Genomic DNA, 19,411 nt, shown 5'->3' on the forward strand with positions numbered 1-19,411 from the left:
TAAAGGACAGTTGTCAAGTCTCCGCTTTATTAAAAAAAATCCTCATGATAATAACAATTTCAAGTGAAAGGATTGAAAAACTGCTCCATTCAGGTATTAGCTAAGTTAATAACTTGTCCTAGTTGGCTTTCTGTTTCTGATGGTTTTTGTTTCACTCTGCTTTATCAGAGAGTTATTTTCATGGATAATTTTCCACTAAAAAAGTAAAGAGGCCTATTCATTTTTTCATGTGGTATTTCTGGGTCTGATTCCATGAAATCTCTCTTCCTTTTTAGACAAAAATATTCCACTTTTTAATCAGCATCTGGACACTGTAGAATGAAAGCTACTTGACACTGTTCTTTCTAAGTCACACTGGTTTAAAGACAGTTATTCTGAATTGACATTAACAGCTAGCATTCAGACAAGTTATTATTTTTAAAAGCGACACAGACATGAAACCCAGACTCTCCTAGCAAGTCATAATCACACACAGTATTGGTTTTAATCACATGGCAACTGCTGAGTAATCTATTAAATCTTCAGGGCTAGTGAAGTGCAAGTGAAGTTGTTATGTCCAAGATCTTAGAAAATTCATGGCAGCTGATAAGGGGGTGTTAAGCAAATTTCTAGCTTGCTAATAGCTAATAATAAGTAAATAAATAAAATAAATAATAAAATAAAGAGAAAGAAAACTTCAACCATCCTTCCCCTATCTCAGCAAATCCCAAACTAAATAACTTCAGAAAATGAAATAGGAAAAAAATACTCTTAAAATATTTAAACATGTCCAGGTTAAAAATTCCAGAATTGGAGAAATCCTCTATCCCACTGCAGAGAGATGTCAAACTAAAAACTGCTTAGATACAAGGCAGAGCTTCTGCCCAGCCTAACCCCAGCCCACAGCCCCAAGTGTTGTCATGTCTGAAGGCTCTCTCTTAACCTACAGCTTCAGAATACAAAGAAACAAATAAAAACTAGAGAAAAGAATACTAGTGAGTTTAGCATTTTGTCTCTCGTGACTTTCCTTCCATGAAGGATTTTCCAATTTAATTCCAGACCTACCACGCCCTGCAGTAGTTTTGGTTTGGGTACTGGCTTTGTGAACTATCAGAGGAGGAGCAGTTCCTGTTTCTTGGCAGGCAGAAGGCACGGACTCAGGAAGACCGAGACCACCAGCTCCCCGTCTTGCTCCTCCTGGAAGAGTCACAAGCAGCGATGCTGAATCCACAAGTTTCCTCAGAGCCGTCTTGATCTCCTTATCAGCGCGTTCAAGCGAGGCCTGGACAGAAGTTTCCATCTCTGACTGCAGAGAAGTCTCTCCTACAGACAAGAAGAACAGCTTTTCTCTCTCCAAAGCAAACGGAACAGATCACATTATCCCATCCATCACAACCAGAGGAAACATTTGCAGTTTTGCCCTCATGCCTAGAGCAGGGAGCTGATGCTGAAAACCCAGCAGCTGGGACCCTATCTTTCCAGAACATCTACTCCATGAACAAATACCATGGTTTCATTCCCAACCAGAACTGTCAGAAGAATACAGAGGGGATTAGGATAGAATAGGATAATTCAGATTGAGAGGGACCTCAAGAGATAATCTAGTCCAATCTCCTGTCCAAGACTTTCTACTAATCTTGACAAGCTGCAACAAAGGAAGACAGAGATCTAGCAATATGCTCAAATACGCATTAAGACAGGCAAAATCTGTGCCAGATTACGACTTCTTATCATGTCCCTGAGGTGGCTTGTGGAGAAAGAGGGACAACTCAAACCATATTTTGACAGAACTGGCTAAAAAGCTTCATTTTAAAATACTTTGTTTTAGTGCCTAAAGTTTTAGTATTTAAAAGACATTTTTCATAGAAATAAGAAAGAAAAACTCCCTGTGGTTTGTAGAAAAAGCATTCTGGTTGCATTTTTGGCAAGCTCCACAAGCCCAGCTCTAGAGTCTTTTGAGCCAACATGCAAAGAGAGCTCCTGGGACCATGTCAACAGAAAACATAAGGACACTTGCATAAAAATGAGGAAATGTGATTCCCATCTTGCAAAATATCCACCAAAATACCCATAAAGTGAGTTTCTAGCTGTTAGGAGAAATGATAATTAGTGGCAAATAGCCATGACGACTACCCTGCCAAGTCCAAACTTACACAGAACTATCTCAGAAAACAAATGCTTCTCCTTGCTTTTTTTTTTTCCCCTAGTGTCTGTCCATCCTTATCGTATGAGAAGCTCAGACATTTTTCTTGAAGTTGGGATTTTTTAATAAAGATGAAAAGTCAGATGTTCTTTGGCAAGTTTGTCAGAGGAAATACAAGTTGAAAATGGAGAAACAAAAGAAATTCTGCTGCAGAAACAGGCTTGATTCCCACAGCCTTTACCTGATTTTAGGTTTGGCCCTGACTTGTGTGATGTTATTTACACTGAGGAAAGTCCTATTTTGATTCAGTTCCAATCCTTGAGAAAAATGAATTCTCATTACAGACCTCAGCAGGGGAAAGTAAAACTCTGCATTTGCATCAGGCAGACATCTCATTGGATTTTTTGCTTTTGTTATCTTCCCCATGAGCAAGATTTCAGTTCTGGGCCTCAATGTCCCACCAACCTATCATTGTTCATCAGCACAGATCTTGGATGGAAGATGCTTAAATATTTCTCTAGATAAATCTTGTGGTTCCTTGATGCTCCTGCTGTGAGTTGCTGCTGTCCTATGAGCTAGGCAGTTGCTAATAAATGAACTACTTGGAAATAAAGGAAGCACTCAATATCTCAGGGAGAAAGTATATTTCAATTTAATTAGGATTAATTTAATTATGAAATTATGGTCAAGTCAATTAAATGCTTTTGCATATGGATATACTTCCTCTTTGTCCCCTAGGCAAATAGGTACAACACAATCAAAACGGGGCAAAAATGTTTTATATGAAATATACGTGAGCCAGTGGGATGTCTTTGACAGCTGTTAACAACTGTGGTGGCTATGGGGCAAACACAGCTTTGGTCAAAGTCAACACTGCATCACACGCGTGCACCTTTAGGTCAAACTAGTGGTGCTTTAAGTTCAGCTTAAGAGAACTGATGAGGCAGAGGTTATCCAACATTTATGGCCTATGAGCTACCGCAGGAGCCAGAGCTTCCCCTTATGTTAATCCAACCCCTTTCATCTTAGCGATGGCAAAAAGAATCATGCTACCAAAATGAGGAGTTTGAATATAGGTGAAGTCAAACTAATGCCGCGGTGTGATGGACAGGTATTTTCCTGTTCCAGAATGTTATTTGGGAACTTGTCTCCCCTGTCTCTCCCAGGCCCCAAACCAGCAACACGACACGGACACATAGTTTGAAGTTTCGGTTCAGCCATGAAGAAGCATGCAAGGGGTTGAGCACTGATCAAAGTTATCCAACTTGACATCTGAGGGTGAACTACCCTGAAAAAACAGTTTCTTCTGCTTCAACACTTATGGAACTGTCCCTAAAAACTGCAGGTAGGGCCCAACTAAATGAAGGGCTCTCATGTTCTCACAAACTAGCTCCTGCTGAAGTCAATGGCAGAAGTGGACTAGCTGGTAGAGCACCGTGAATGAACAAAAACACAGAAACCCAGCAAATTAAGTAACAGCTAATGCAAAACATTTATTGGTATCAATTCAGCATCTAACATATCTTACAATTGATTTTTTTTTACCCTCTTGTTTTGTAGCTCAAGACTACTGAGGTTCTCTTTTCTTTTTTTTTCTGTTTTTTTTTTTTTTTTTAATTCTTATTATCCTGCAGGAATTAATTTAATCTTCCTGAAGGAATTATAATAAAACATTCTTTGTATTAAATTTTTTATTGTACCTTGTATGTTTTCATGTAATGTATGTTTTCAGCTACACAAAATAAATCCTCACACATCTCATTAGTTATCTACACAGTTTAATCACTTACAAGCATAAGTATTAACCACTAGGAAAATATTTTGAAAATAAATATAACAGACTTTTCATAAACCTTTCAAGTTTCTGAGCAGTCTTACTTAGGATTTAAAAAATTCCTTTCAATTAATTCTCTTTTGCTTATATTTCAAAAGAAAATGTAAACAGGTGTTAATTTCTTCAGACTAATGAACTGAAATACAGTTATTTCTTCCACGATCATCTCAATGACAACTTTCAGGTTTGTTTAAAAAACAAAATGAGCATCAACCAGATCAGGAGGAAACCTCCACATTACTTTTTACATCTGGATCTGCCTTATGAATGAATATTCTATTTTTAAAGGCTATGACAGGATAGATTCTTTTCTCAGCAGCATCTATGTAAAACTGAATCAATTCCACTTAGTCCCATGGAATTATTCAGGATTGATACTGGAAAAAACCCGAGATCAGAATCAGTTCCAGTAAGAAAGAAATTTTCTATCCATTTTAAAAGGATTTCCATGTTGTATGCCTGCTATTTTCCAATATACAGTGCAATATCCAAAAAAAAAAAAAAAAAAATTAATACATCTACATTGTATTGTTTGATTATAAAATGAACAGTGTAATAAAAGAGTTGTTTTTTCAAAAACAGGAGAATAAGACTACAGAGGCTTGATTTCCTTCACCACTTGTAGTCACTGGAAATGTGTTGTATATCATGAGGATAGTGCACATGTTATTACACATAATATTCTGTCCAGATACTGCAATGAAAAAGGCTGCCAAATTAATGCATTCATTTCAGTCACAATCAAGATACAGACACAGGAGAGAAAATAATAATAATTAAAAAAGAAAACTATTCTTTTCTACAAGCACCTTTCTTAAATTGAATCCCTCTTAGTGGGAATATCACCTGGAGTACTCTAGAACAAGTTTCACGGTATTACCTTGTTGGAAAACCATGAGACAGACCATTATACACCAGCATTTCCAAGGCAAAGACTTAGTCCCCACCAATTCAGTTACAAATTCATCCATCTCTGAGCATTTGTGGTTTCCCTGTACCATCCAAAGAATATATTTGCTGCACACAACTCAGCTGGGAAAAGGTGTTGGACTTCTTGCCTCATACCTCTGTCAGACAGACAGGGTCAGTGCTTGGTCCTGTTGAGAGCAAGGACAAACTCCAGCTGACTTTAACTAATATTTGGCTGGGCCAATATTAGGGCCCATGAGCCTGTTACTTTCCAGAACTGAGGGACTTTTGGGAGGTCTACACAATATCCATTTTTGGTGAAGCCAACAGGAATGGGCCATGCTCAGTACATCTACGTGGCATTCGGTCCTTTGAAGAACCACATTCTTAACCATATTCCTAGACTAAACTTCCTTTGCCTATTCCTAGGCAAAGCTCCAGGGCAACTCAAGCCAACGTGGCGTCTACAGCACATCTAAATATACATGGCTACATGGTAATATGATGCAATTGGAACTGACAGTGCTTCAAAGCAGCCCAGTTCATTATAACATTATAATCAGGTATCATTTTCAACCAGATATTTGTAGTAAAAGCTCTCTTTCTTTCTTTCTTTTTTTTTTTTTTTTGTAAATTGTCTTTGCGTTCCTGTATTTTGCTGTAGCTCAATGGCAAATTCCTTTTAGCAAATTTAGCAGACATTAACCATCAACATATCAATAGCAACATTTAACCCCTGGCATGTACAGGAGATCAAATGAACAAATATTGTAGTTTATCTTTCTAATATTTCATCACAAAGACCACTTTTGTCATTCTTTATATTTAATAGCTTCTGATTATAGATGCAGTAGGCATCTTCTGCTGTCTTTTACCCTTTTGGTACACATTAGGCAAGTCCATATCTGGTAAGTTAATAAATTGGCTTATTGGTTAATAAATTCACAATGCTTGAATGCAGAATAATGAAACTTATGTCTTTAGACAACTAGGAAGTGGACTTGAAAACAGTAATTTTAAAAAGATGGTCTTTTTTAACTTGGGTTGAAGAGAATAGTGAAATCCTTGCCTTCCTCAAGTCTGTGGGACTTTGGCCATTGACTTCAGTCAAGGCAGGATTTCAACCAAAAGGCTTAAGTGACCTTTTACATTCCTAGCAAATACAGTACTTTCTATATGTTTAATTCTGAAGTAAAAGTTCAGAACAATTTTAACCAGACTGTGCATGTTGAAAGGTTTATATAGGATTTTTTTGTAGAGCTAATTGGTGTCAAAAGTACATAGTAGAGTCAAAGCCATGTGAAGTTGCATGACCTTCTGGCATTTATAGTGGTGGGAGAATGCTTTACATGAAAGCCTTGCACCCATCCTGGCTGCTGAAGGATATTGAAAAGCTTAGATACTTTCACCTTCTTGCTACACCATAATTTATAAATTAGCACTTTAAATCATGTTCATGGCAAAAATGTCATTTATATTTTCATCACAGGTAGGAGAATCAGGCTTTTTCTAAACCTACCATCACTATTCCACTATGGAATGATATTTGTTCACCTTGACCAAAGCTTTTAAAATTATCAACTGATCTGACACACATGTTCCCTTTAAGACTGGAAAAGCTCTGCACATTTAAATACATTTTCTCAAAGGTATTCCCTTGCACATGATTCCTTGCAATCCTCACCACCAATTCCGTTCACCTAGAATGTTTCTTTTTCTTTTTTAATACTGTTTTCTTTGGCACTGACAATTACGCTTGTATCTGCTCAGCTTTGGGAAAGGTCCTCTGTGCTGATATGCAACGTTACAGGCTCACCAACTGTCCCATAGCTGAGGGTTCTTGTGGAAACTTCAGTTTTAAAACTTGACTGCCCATTGTCTGCTGAGAGCTGGACTTCAGTGCAGAATGACGGCTTCACTGTGAAGGAGGGAGCAGCAGATGCTGTTGATGCATGCACTCCAGGCGCCGCGGCCATGCAGGTATCACTGACGTGGAAAGAGATGTTTGAGGGTCCTACAGACTGCACGCCAGTTACTCTAGAGGCTGACACAAACACGCTTCCTGGAACGTGCTCCTCAAACTTGCTGAAAAATCTCTGCCTTGGCTTGGAAACAACGTGCCTCCCCAGGTTCAGGAGAACTGGCTTTCCAATCGTTGGCTCATTAATCTCTGTCTGGAGCACTGAGATCTCGCAGGGTTTTTCAGCTGTATGGCTCTGATCATCACACCCGTAGGTCTCACCTTCTTCGGGAACATAATCTTCAAGATCCTCCAAAGTTAGTACTTTTCCATTATGGGTTAGGATTTTGCGGTCCCGAGTGCTAATGTCATCCTGTTCCTCTGGCTCATCAACTATTACAACATTATCCTCTTCTGGAAGAACATCTTGCACTACTTCTGGTATCTCTTCTCCAGCAGGCCAAGATATGTCTAATTCATCTGCCTCTTCTTTAACCTCCGGGCTTACTGGTGAGAATAGAAGTTCAGGCTCGTCTACAACACCTGTCTCAAAACTGAAGACCAAGGGCTCACCCCCACATGCAAGCAGTGGGGAAGTGGCCTCTGAGACATAGCTAGCACTTGTTTCCTGTGTGTAGCCCTTGCCTTCTGTTCCATAATCAAGAAATGAATTGCTTCCTAGCTGTTCAGATCCACATGGAGAACTCCTGTCCTCGCTGCTGACTGGAGGTCCTTCCTGAGCAGTTGCGTATGCCAGGGGCTGGATGTCAACATCAGACAGATTGTCTTGTGGTAAAGAAGACTTTGACTGTTCCACTAACTTATTGTTGGAGTTGTTGGTGTTTGGATCATCTTCTGGGGAACGCCTAGGCCTAGAGCTGGGAAAAGTGAATGTTAGCACCCCTGAGTCATCTTTCTCCTGTTTTGCTGGGGAAGATCCTCTTTTCCTCATTGGCTTTGGGGATTTCTTCACCTTGAATTCAATTATTTCTTCAACTTCAACCCACTTGGGCTTTTGCTCTTCCACTGTGGTCTCTACGATGATATCTCCGGCTGCTGCTCCTTGCCTGTCCTCTGGTTCGGTTACAAAAAGCATGGGAACAGCAGACTTGAGCGTGGCCTCCTGCTCACGTCTGTGGACCGGCTGCCTAAGCTTTGAAACATAAACTGGTTCTGGAACTGGCTCTGCTCTTGGGGAGCGGGACGGCGAATAACCTGAAGCAGGACGTGCAGGAGAAACCCTTCCCTTTTGTCTTGGGCTCTTCACCACAGTGGTTATAGTTTCCTCGCTGATGACAGAAATGGTTGAAATGGAGTTGGCAGGAAGGCAAGACTTTTTCTGGGAGCCACACTCCATGTCAGCACATGCCATGGCTGATCAAGGCACGACAGTGGTGTTAGTTTTGTAAGCACCTCAGCTTTTTTGTGATGAGCGTGTCATTTTGGAAAGGATACACACACACGCACGCCCACATGCCCATCTCCAGCTTACTTTCTGAATCAAGCAAAACCTTAAAGTCATTCCCCTCCCTGGATCCAAGCACCGGTAGTCTCCTTGAGTGACCATTAGTAAGTCCAGCTGAGACATATTCTTCTGGGTGCTGCTATATATCATTTGCTTGTGTTGACCACCTGCTGTGCTATTGCAGATCAATACAGCAGTGCACCCAAATATCTTTAGCACTCAAGGAGTATTCCCGAGTCTCCTTGGCTAAAGCCTCAGTTTGATAAAACTTAATGACAAAATGTCCTTTATTTCAGAAGAGTCAGTAACATCCCCTTTTTATATACCTATCTATGTTTCTATTTTACTGATGAAAGCCACTATTTTGAGAGGAAGTATTAGCTGTGTTTCTGAGAAGCAGAGGTCTGCATTTTCACACGCAGAATGGTTATATTACAAGGGCATTAAGCATTTGTGGAAGCCAGGAAAAGAGTTAGAACATTTTCCCACAGAAGTCATCCATGCCAAAATGTATTTTTACTTGCCATTATTACCGTTATTGCAGACACAGCCTGATCCTGCTACCAACAATTGATACAGGAGTACCAGATTGGTCTGATATGTATGATAACTATATCTCAGAATAATTCTGTTGGTCTTACTTTAGATTTTGGGGGATATCCAAAGCAGTTAGGATTTCTCAGCATCCTTTCTTCTACTCCCATCCTAGGACAAGCTGGGACTTTAAATAAGCTACAGATTTGGGGACAGGACTGCCTAAGCTCAGATTTATCTATTCCTAATTCCTATTCCTAATTCCTAATTTATTTAGGAATTATTCCTAATTCCTGTGTTTAAGACAGAATTTCCTACAGATTTTTCTTTTTCTTTATGGAAAAATTCAAAGGGAAAGATTATATTTGTTTTGGAGGTATGCAGAAGCAGATGTTCCACAGCAGAGGTAATCGCTTCTGCGGAGTAACTAAAGGATAAAAAGACAATGGCTTGAATCAAGAAGGAATGTTTATGAATCTTTTCATTCCTTCCTTTCTCTCTTGAGTCCACATCATCCTAATCCTGTCATCTGACCACTCTGCCACTGAAAGTCAAGAGCTCTGCTGTCCAACCATCTTTGCTTTGGCTCTAGAGCAGATGTACAGGGCAGGGTGAAAAAAGACCTTGTCCTGTTGCCATTGTCTAACCAGGCTGGAAGACAAATTCTCCTAGAGATCTTATAATCTTTCTCATTTATCATGCTCATCTTTGGAGCCTAGACCTAAGCTGGTACTGTTTTCTCCTATGGAGACCAGATTTCTTCTCTTTATGAAGCCATTCACCTTTGGGGAGGCTGTAAAGTCCAGGACTGGACCATCTATAGTGAAATTATCTTTATTCCAGAGCATCCCTTTGCCAGAACTACTACTGCTTCAGTCTTATCTTCATGTTTTTCTGCTCCTCCACCTCATGCTGGGCTTGTCTGCTGTCTAACATTGCTATAGAGCTCTAAAGCTTGTAGATTTTTTGCAACCTTTATAACTACCATGATGCTATGTTCAATTACATGAGAGTAAATCACTGCTGAAAAAGATGAAAATGCAGCTGCACTAAAGACTTTGCTTTACATTGTAAGGTTAAAATGCATTTCTCTGTGTTATTTCTTTCTAAGTTCTGGGATTTGCATATCCAGACTTTGGTCAACCCTGTCTCTCAATTAGTGATTTAGACTCTGCTGGTAAAGTTTCAGAGACGCTTCTGTTGCTCGGTTTGCATCATTTGAAGGAGGGCTGGAATGTGCCCTTTCACACTCCACTATCCCGCTTCAGGCAAAGGTCAGCTCTGCTGAGTTGATGACCCCATAGCAAAAGGAGGTGCATTTCTATTGATTCTATTGACTCGTTAATTTAATAACCTCTTTTGGGACTACTAGGAGGAGGGACATGTGCTCTTAGAGACCATTAGCTCAAAATGGGCAAAGAACATGGGCCATAACTAATATTTATCATAAAAATAGTAAGATCTGAAAGGCAGAGCTGCTGCTTAAGCATATCTCAGCTGTCATTTCACACGCCCTCCTCATCATTTAATAAAGGTTTTTGTTTTGTTTTGTTTTTAAAATGTCCAGTATTAGAATAGTGTCAAAATCGAGAACTAGTTTTAGCAACAACTTAAGTTTAGGTTTAGTTTTGACTTTCAAAGGAATGTGTTTCTTCAAAATATCATTGCCTAAGTACCTACCACTATGAGGATGTGATTTGTAAAGCTTTGCATAGAGGTGTCCTGAAGGTCTAACACAGAAAGACAATGTCCCCTTTTTAGCACGTAAGACCATCCTGTTATATATTTATTTATGATACTTTAAAGTATGGTAAGATACTTAAAAAGATCTTGTAAGATTCCAAAGTCTGATTAGCTTCTGATCTACACACGCCTGAGAAAATACCCTTTTTGCTCCAATCAAGTTTTTCATATTGTAGGCACCCAACATTAACCAGGCTGAAAGTATGCAAAAATTGCTGTCAGGATGGCACCTCATATCAGAAATATAGACACACTGCAGTAGGAATGTGTAGCATTGTCAAACGTCCTTCTGATGCATTAGAAAAAAAGACTTCTCTTAACATTTTAAAAGAGTAAGCAGAAGGAAATAATCACAAGCTATGAGATATTTGTTGCATCTTTTGAGAGGGTAGAGCTCAGAAAGAGTCTCTTTTCAATAGCTGAATAGATTCTACCTTTCTTGAGCTCCTATGAGACTCCTTCAGATTTCAGTATCATTTATTCTCACAGAATATCATAAATAACCTGGCCTAGGCTGTGTCCAACACCACTGTTACTATATTGTGAAGAGACAGTAGGATTTTTCAGGTTGTGACTCTGCATAACACAAAATAACATGAGATCTGGTGGGATGGGAATGAACACACTTGCATGGCCAATGAACACAAGCTTGTTATTGGAACATGCATAGGCAGCAAGGCAAAACACAAGAGTTACCCAAAAAAAAAAAAAAAAAGCACTTACATGATGATGGTTTTCTTGGGCACTTTAGTCTCTTGCTCAGTGACTACAAAGAAAACAGTATGAACAGCATGGGGTTAGATAAGGCAAAAGCTGAAATGATTAAATTAACTTTTTTAGTTAATCAGAATAAACTTGAATGAAAAGAAAACACCTGTACCATCCCATCCATGCTTTCTGTGGTTACTTCCAGCATTATTATTTAGTGTTTCTGACCAAGAGTGAGCATTCAGGGTTCTGCCTCAACAATGAAAAATTTAGATTTACAAAGAGGTTTTGTTTTGTGGCTATCTGTATTGCAAACACTGTTTATTCTTTCATGAGATTCTAATATTTTTCTTTGGAGGATTGAAGTTGTTTTGCCCTTTTTTTATTTTTCTGTAGGGAGGGTGATGGTTTAGGGAACAGTGCTATAGAAAATCCTGGAGAGCTGAAATTCTTTAAGTTGAGAAGCTCTTGTTAGAAAAAGAGTTGCCCTAAACCCACTCAGCAGTCAGCTTCAAAAATAAGTCAGCATTTCAAAAATAAGAAAGATAATATGCACCAAATTTTTCAGCAGATTCCCAACCCAGCTGCTGGCATAAAATTAGGACACCGTTTGGACTGGATTGTTTTGATTACATTCTGAACAACTGAATCTACTTGGAATCTAGGAAAAAACAACAGCATGATCTGCTTTTTATTTAATTAAAAGTTAGTAAAGTTCCTAAAAAAAGAAAAAAAATCTCCAAGTATTTTTCCAGCAACCTTCAGGACCCCCCTATATAGTAAATAAGTTATTTTTTAGTTGGCACAATTGAAAGTGAACTGCAGCTTAATCAAAGAATAGCAAAAATAAACAACAAATAAGAAGAAATCTGTTTGCTATTCCTAGTCTTTCTCACTCTGATAGCAGCTAAGGCCATCAAAAAAGTAACATTTACCAAAATTGCTATTGCATTATTTCTATACAATCACAGTTATTGCAGAGTGAACTTGTAATATCTGCGTTTTCTCTGATAGAGCTTATGGTAAATACTGATGTTTTCAGTACTGGCCCTAACCTGTACTGTCTGGAAATCAAAAATACTTAGATGGATCTTAACTTCCAAGGGCTCCAGTTCTGGAACAATCCCAAAAGACTCATCCAAGTTACTCCAGAATTATATAGGTTTAAACAAAATAATTTGAGGGATTAGAATTTATCAGGGAAATAAAGGACAAGATATTGTTTTCAAATATTTCTCATTTACCTCAAGTACTATATAGCCTTTTTACCTATCTTTACTTCATAGTTATAAAGCATTTTAAAACATTACTTTTTAATTATGAAATGGGTATTGTTCTATGATGGAAGATGAGCTGAGCACCCAAATAACTTATTGCAGCCATGTTAGAAATTTTCAGTTCATTTAAGCCTTTAAATCAGTATTGTGCAATTTATACGGAACATAGAAAATCTCATTAAATCATACAGTGAGATGAATATATAAGCAGCAACAGAACTAACTCTGTTTTAAATTGGTCATTACTTAATTTGATTACGTACAGAAACCACTCTTTTTAGAGAGCTGTTTCAATAGCAACTACATCTAGCTGATAATCAAATATGTATTTAATGCAAGTCTTCTCAGTCTGCAGGAGGAACTCTCTTGTATGCCTTGCTTTATTAATGCCCATTCTTGCTGTCTGTGCAAATGACATCAGTTGGGGTATTTCCACCTGCAGCCAATGTCACAGTGATTCAATATACAAAAGTTAACAGCCCTGGGCATAAGAAAGCTGTAAATGGAATAGAGTGAAGGTGTCTTGAGGACCTCCAGCTTTATGTGTGACAGGAATTTTATATGTACTATCCAAGGTATGAGAGAGGATCTAAGCAAACCTATATGAAGGACAGAACCACACGAAAGTAGGATGAGAGAATTTGGGTTGCCTTTTTTGAGAGAAAAACACCCTGCTTCAGGTTTTGCACCGGATTTATCATTTCAACTTGTTCAAGAGCGTTTTAAGCAAACAGCTTTGCAAAGCAAGAGCCCCTGATAAGCAGGTTAAAAGCTGTAAGCATTAGGATCAGCCAGTGCTTCTACAGGACTAGACTCCTCTTTGGTTAATGCACGAAATCATTGACTCACAAGTTATGAGACATTTAGGGCAAGTTGGAAGGAAAGTCAGTTCTTGTTGATGTGAATGGATTAAAGGTGCTGTCTGGCATAGGCCTTAATATAAACTCTTTATTCTACCTTCTCCCCTAAATCTAGAAAATCGTCCTCATCATCACCCCAACCAGGAATATTTTAAAAAGGTTAGGGGGAAAAACTCATATTCCCTATTCCTTCAGTAACAGCACAACACTAAGAGATATGGTGTCTCTCTAGCTCTTAAGAAAATGTTGTATTTGAAAGCGTCAGAATATTTAGCCATATCCTGCAAGATGGGTATTACCAAGAACTGGAGGTACGATGTAACTAACTGGTCCAAATTCTTCAAGGAGAACTAAGGCAGAACTAGGAAGAAACCCCTGTTTCCTTACCCTAAATGCTATATTCTGGGTACCTATATAACTTTCTGCTTATCTCCATCTGTGGTGTCGATTCATTCCCTCACCATCTACTGTCTCGTTGCATGGTGAGGACACCACAGATTAGGTGGTAACTGAACACCTTCCAGAAATGCAGGACTTTCACAAGTTAGTCAAGTTGGGGTACTCAACCACAACATTAATACGTTAAAAAGGGATGCCAGAGCCACGGCCCACAGTCACAGCCCACATCAGGACAGGTCTACTGGATGCAGATGAAGCAGCAAGGCGGTTGGTCACAAAGCACATACTCAACTTGAAGTCAAAGAGATGGATCTTCTTTCAGTTACTTTTATTTAAGTGTCTAATGTCCTTCCAATAGCCACCAAAAGTGGATTTTTAAAGCACTTCTCCATTGACTTCAGCGCAGCGACCGTGGTACCTGAAGGCAGACCTCAGCGTTTCAGGCTTGCCACCTGAGCTGCCAGCTGCTCGCAAAAGGGATTCCTTAGTCCAGTGGTTTTCATCCTTTTGGGATTTGGCTCTTCTAATGAGTGCCCAAATTCTAATACTGTGGATTAAAATCTAATGACAGGAAGGTTTTTTTTTTCAGACCTATGGTGACAGGTCATGAAAATCCTGTCACTCACTGCAGGTCATAGTCTGCAAACCACTGTACTAAAGTGGTATCCCAAATTGTGCCCATGGGTTTTGCTCAGTTTAATGAACAGTACAGAAAGGCAAGAGACAAAAAACTAAAATAATTGAACTGAAGCCCCTTGGGGGTTTCAAGAGGCTCCGTCAGTAACCTCTTCACAGAACCAACGATAAATCAGGGAAAACTTAGACCCACAAAGGGCTAGCAGGTGGGTTAGGAAACCGACACAGTATTCCTATTTGCTAATGGAAGAATGTCACACAGTAGTGATGTTGTCTTCTGGGTGAAACTACAAATAACCCAATTCTCAAAAATAGACAGGATTATAAAGATGGAAAGAGAATGTCTTCACGAGCCACTTCTGTCCTCCTTTTCTCAGCCAGATGAACCTGATCATTCAATAGTCAAGATTTCTTGAGGCCAATTCTTGCTGGTCTAGAAAGCAGCAAATTCCCTCTCCATTTGCGGGTGTTATGCCAAATTCATTCCTCATGTGATATTGCTCAAAACAACCAAATTGTTCTATGTGTGCATCTTACTCAACACTACCATTTGCTGCATTTGGCCTGGACCAGCTTGTTTGCTCTTCCTCTGGGGAGATGAGTCATTCTCTTTCCCCTTGTCAAGTTTGGGCAACAACACAGTGTCGATGGCAAACGATCTCACAGCACTTCCAAAACTTCCAGGAAATCTCCAAGTTACGCTTCTTCTATCAATCTCAAAATCTTTTATATCACTGTGGGTATTACAGCACATGAGTAATTCAGGGCTGAACACATCTATTTCAAACTTTGAGAGCTGAACAACCCTCCTAATGCTGATTTACAAGCCTTGTTTGTTTTTACAACATCACCTGCCTCCTTTCAAGAAAACTTCATCAAAACGTAACACCCTAACAATAATTTATTTCCCTTCACATCTGCGTGCAACTTCTTTTTCTATCTTTAGGTTAAAGCAAGGAAAAAGCATTCAAATACTCGCAGGTTTATCCTCCCGAGATGGTTATTGTATTACTTTGCTAAAACCATTCTCCCTGCAATGCTTTTGAATGTTTGGTGACTTTTTGATAAAGATCTACAGGGACAGTGCTTGTGCCCATGCCCAGCATGCCAACCACGCTTCTAACTGGTATCAACAACCAGCTCCTCATGTTGACAAATGTTCCTTGCTTAGATGAGCCTCTCACCTAAACTCCGTTGTGATGGATTTGGAGTGAACGTTCCCAACATATCACTTGTACCATCACCTAAATAAGAAAGTAAATTGAAGGAGTCGCACTGTAAAAATGCTAAGAAAGAGATGCCTCACTGGATACATGTAAGATCAGTCCACATTATCTTGTCAATTCAACTGGAAAAAAATATGGGAAAATGAAAGAATAGTTCCTATGACTATGTGGGGTGTAATGCTCAACAGCCCTTGCTAACAGGTGAAGTAGGATTGTTCAGGACATACAGATATTAGTTCTGCTTTCTCAAGCAATTCAGGTACTGCTCAGTAGTATTTCAGGAAGAGGTCACGATACACCTGCAGTTTCCCCTACAGGACACCTCCTTTTTTCTTTTCTTTTTTTTTTTTTTGCCAACAACACTTAACTCATATTCTTCCCCTTAAAACACACATTTTCAAGTACTTCAACAGGAAGAGAAACTTGAGAAACCTGAGAAATTTTTTTTTGCATTAGCAGCAATGTGACATACTGTTCACTTGCTTCTCTCTCTCTTTTTTTTTTTTTTTCTTCTCCATATAATGCACTTTTGAGCATTATATGATGCTGTTGATTTTCCAGGTTTGGCAATCAACAGATGGTGATAGGTATAAGCCAAGTTGAAGCATACCCATGCACCTCTCCGTAGACATACAGATACACGTACACCAACAATCAACATGGATAAGATGGCAAATATATTTGATCCTCAATGAGGTGGTTTTAGAGTAATTCACTGACATACTTACAGAGCTGGTCAAGGTTCATACCTTCTATGCCAATGGCTTGGTCTGCTCTCCTTTCCTGAGCCAGGGCTGCTGCACTGTGGTGGTGAAGGTCTGCTCCACTTTTTGCTGACCCTAGCGTGTTCACCAGCTAAAGAGAATCATGCAGTACTGAATAAAGTGCAGCACGGTTTTGTACAATACAGCTCTTCTATACGACATTGCAGCTAATACATTCATTGCAACTAGGAGATAGCAGTAACGGAGGAAGTTGTGACCCCAAACTTAAGCTACGGTGTGAATGAACACATTGTGCTCAGTGGAATTCAGTATAATGCTATAGCACAAATGACTCACATGCACAGACAAGTTACAGCACATCAGCTACCCTACAGTTACTTGCAGTATGCTCTGCAGCCTGTGTCTCTATCCTAACGTTACTCTATCTCTACAAACAGACACATATTTCTGTCATAAGCCATTTAAATGGTAGCCAAACATGAGTTATTTGTTTATCTAGCCTTTGGTCTTATTCAACCAATAAAGTAAGGGCTCTGGGGATTGTAGCTTATGACAAATGCAAAATAATGTAGCTTTGCTCAGCTTTTAGTAGAGGTCATTATATTATATCTGATTGCCTAACAATTTATCAGGAATAACTGAATTTGCTGTGAGCTAAGAGTCAATTACACCACCACTTAGCTGACACATGGTAAATTTGTACATTACGGTCAACTGTTTTTATCCCTGAGCACTGAGAACTTGCACATATTTTATTACAATGAATGCAGAAATTGTGACTATTTTATAAAAGACTTTTACAGTACATTTAAATTATTTTAATCTATTAGATACTTCTAGTTATACTTTTTAAATACATGTATTCCAGTGGTTTTCTCATGTACTGAAATCTATTATTTCTTCTGAATTTGGATGCTTTCTTTGGAACAGCATGAATCTGTTCTTAATTTTAAAACAGTTTAGAAACAAAACACAATGTTTTATTGTTCCTAAACTTTGCACAGAGGTAACATTAAAAATCTGGATCTGCCATTAAGCTCCAGAATAAGTTGTTCTTATCTGAACAACCAAAACCACAGATCAAAATATTCTGAAGCTTTGAGGTGATCACAGTCCAGACGCTGTTCAGAAGAACCTCACGTTCATGATGAGCTTTTCTGACATGACATGCAACAATTAATCAGCCACTAATCTCATACAATGGATCTTTCCCAGTAAAAGGAATTCTCCTATTTATGACATGGCAGACAACAGATTTTTACATGTTTTTGAACTTACTTCACATTCATAGTATCCCATATCTTCCCTGGAAGGGTTCTTAATCAGCAGAACTAATATGCCACTCCGTGGTTCATTGAAAATTTGGTATTTGGTAGTGTCTGTCAGCAGTTCACCATCTTTGTACCAGCTGCACAAAATACAGAATGTAAATTAGGAAAGATATGTAATGTCAAGGATACCTCAGCACACTCATCCATCTAGCAGGCCAGTGGGCAAACAACTCAGGAGTTAACCATTAGAGAAAAGTCTGGATCCCACATTGGCTTTAAATTCCTGACAGATCTAAAGACAGATCACATATGGATACTGAACTCCTCAGATTTATGAGATACTCCTCAAGAAATCTTATTAGTCAGTGTAGGGAGCAACAGTCCCAGTTCTGAGTAGTTATACCGAGCTTTTGATGCAATAGTCCAGATATTGGTTGCTAAAAAAATACATTCAAGTGTAGGGCAGAGAATATCAAGGATTCAAAAGGCATTAGATCTGTTACAGTCAGGTACTATTTTCAGTAGCTGTTTCCGTACAGATACTTGCTGGAATAGACTGCATAAGAATATCAAGAGTGTTGGGACCATAAAAAGACAGGTTTGGGATGGGGGCAAGCTGGAGAAGATAGAGAAGAAGGCTTCATAACCTTAAAGGACAGGGCAGGAGACTGTTCTAAGCATGGAAAAAGGTAAAAGAGAATCTGTTCCAAAGGGACTCCTAAAGGACTGACCTGATTTGTGGTCTAGGTTCTCCTTCAATAGTGCAGGTGAATTGAGCATCTTCACCATCAACGTAATAAGCATTTCTGACCTTGTTCACAAATCGTGGTGGCACTGAAAAGGAAGGATAAAGATAGCCAACAGGTGGAAATATGACCATCATAATAGACACAAGGGATGAGATCCTAACCAGATAATTCTCATGATGTCTGCACACAAGACACAAAAGACCGCTATTTTCTCACCTAAAACCAATTCATACTGCTGTACCATCAAAGAACTTTCTGAGGGGAGTATACTGCATTTATGGTATAGAACTTATTAAATGTTTTAATATTTAAGTTTACTGTATGACGTGCAGGATTTTACCTTGGACAAGAATTTTTCCTAAGGTACTGCTACTTCCAGCAGGACTGGAAGCAAAGCACATGTACTGTCCCGAGTCACTGCCTGCTAGGTTGTCCAAGATCAGTGTGCAGGAACCATCCGGATCTTCTATTATAATGTGATGAGGATCCACCTCTACTGGCTTCCCATCTTAAAGAGACAGAAGAAAAAAAAGTCTTAGTAAAGATTTGGATATCAATTATGTTTTTATGTTTTTTTTTTCCTTAGAATTGCATCCATGTCTTTTGTCAGAGGTCCAAGTACTGTATTTGTTTCCAGCAGCTAAAGCTGGTAGTTGAGCAATAAGCTCATCCTCCTCCAGAAGGATGAATCCTCATCCTCAGAGTTGTCCAGATTCCTTCAGATTTCTCCTCTCCTCAAATTCCTCCAGAATGCTCATCCTCCTCTACAGTACATCTAGTGAACTAAGCATTGTTCCAAGTCGCTCTCTGCTCTGTTGGGGGGGATCTCATTCATCATCAGTCCTCATTTTAAAAATGAAACTCTCCCAAAGTATGTGCTGTGCAATTGAAGCTCTTAATTTTTACCAAGTGTAGTAAAAGAAACTCTCTTACAGAGAGACTGAAGCATGCAGAACATATTTTTTCAAGGTATGAACTTAACACAAAGCTGTT

The 19,411-nt window shown here is 39.0% G+C and overlaps 1 protein-coding gene across 1 annotated transcript in view; it reads right to left on the reverse strand.

The window, feature by feature from the left end:
• The window catches only part of OBSCN (obscurin, cytoskeletal calmodulin and titin-interacting RhoGEF), a 129,766-nt gene that overhangs the window by 23,241 nt on the left and 87,114 nt on the right, over positions 1–19,411 (reverse strand). Inside the window, exons 57-61 of the mRNA XM_026046171.1 lie at positions 18,759–18,926; positions 18,401–18,503; positions 17,677–17,806; positions 16,423–16,528; positions 6,682–7,899 (exon numbers count right to left, since the gene is read on the reverse strand). Coding sequence (XP_025901956.1) covers positions 6,682–7,899; positions 16,423–16,528; positions 17,677–17,806; positions 18,401–18,503; positions 18,759–18,926 — 1,725 coding nt within the window. The remainder of the gene's footprint in view (positions 1–6,681; positions 7,900–16,422; positions 16,529–17,676; positions 17,807–18,400; positions 18,504–18,758; positions 18,927–19,411) is intronic.

The sequence above is a fragment of the Nothoprocta perdicaria genome, unplaced genomic scaffold (assembly GCF_003342845.1).
Source record: "Nothoprocta perdicaria isolate Ctin4 unplaced genomic scaffold, notPer1 scaffold_424, whole genome shotgun sequence".
Taxonomy (NCBI): Eukaryota; Metazoa; Chordata; class Aves; order Tinamiformes; family Tinamidae; genus Nothoprocta; species Nothoprocta perdicaria.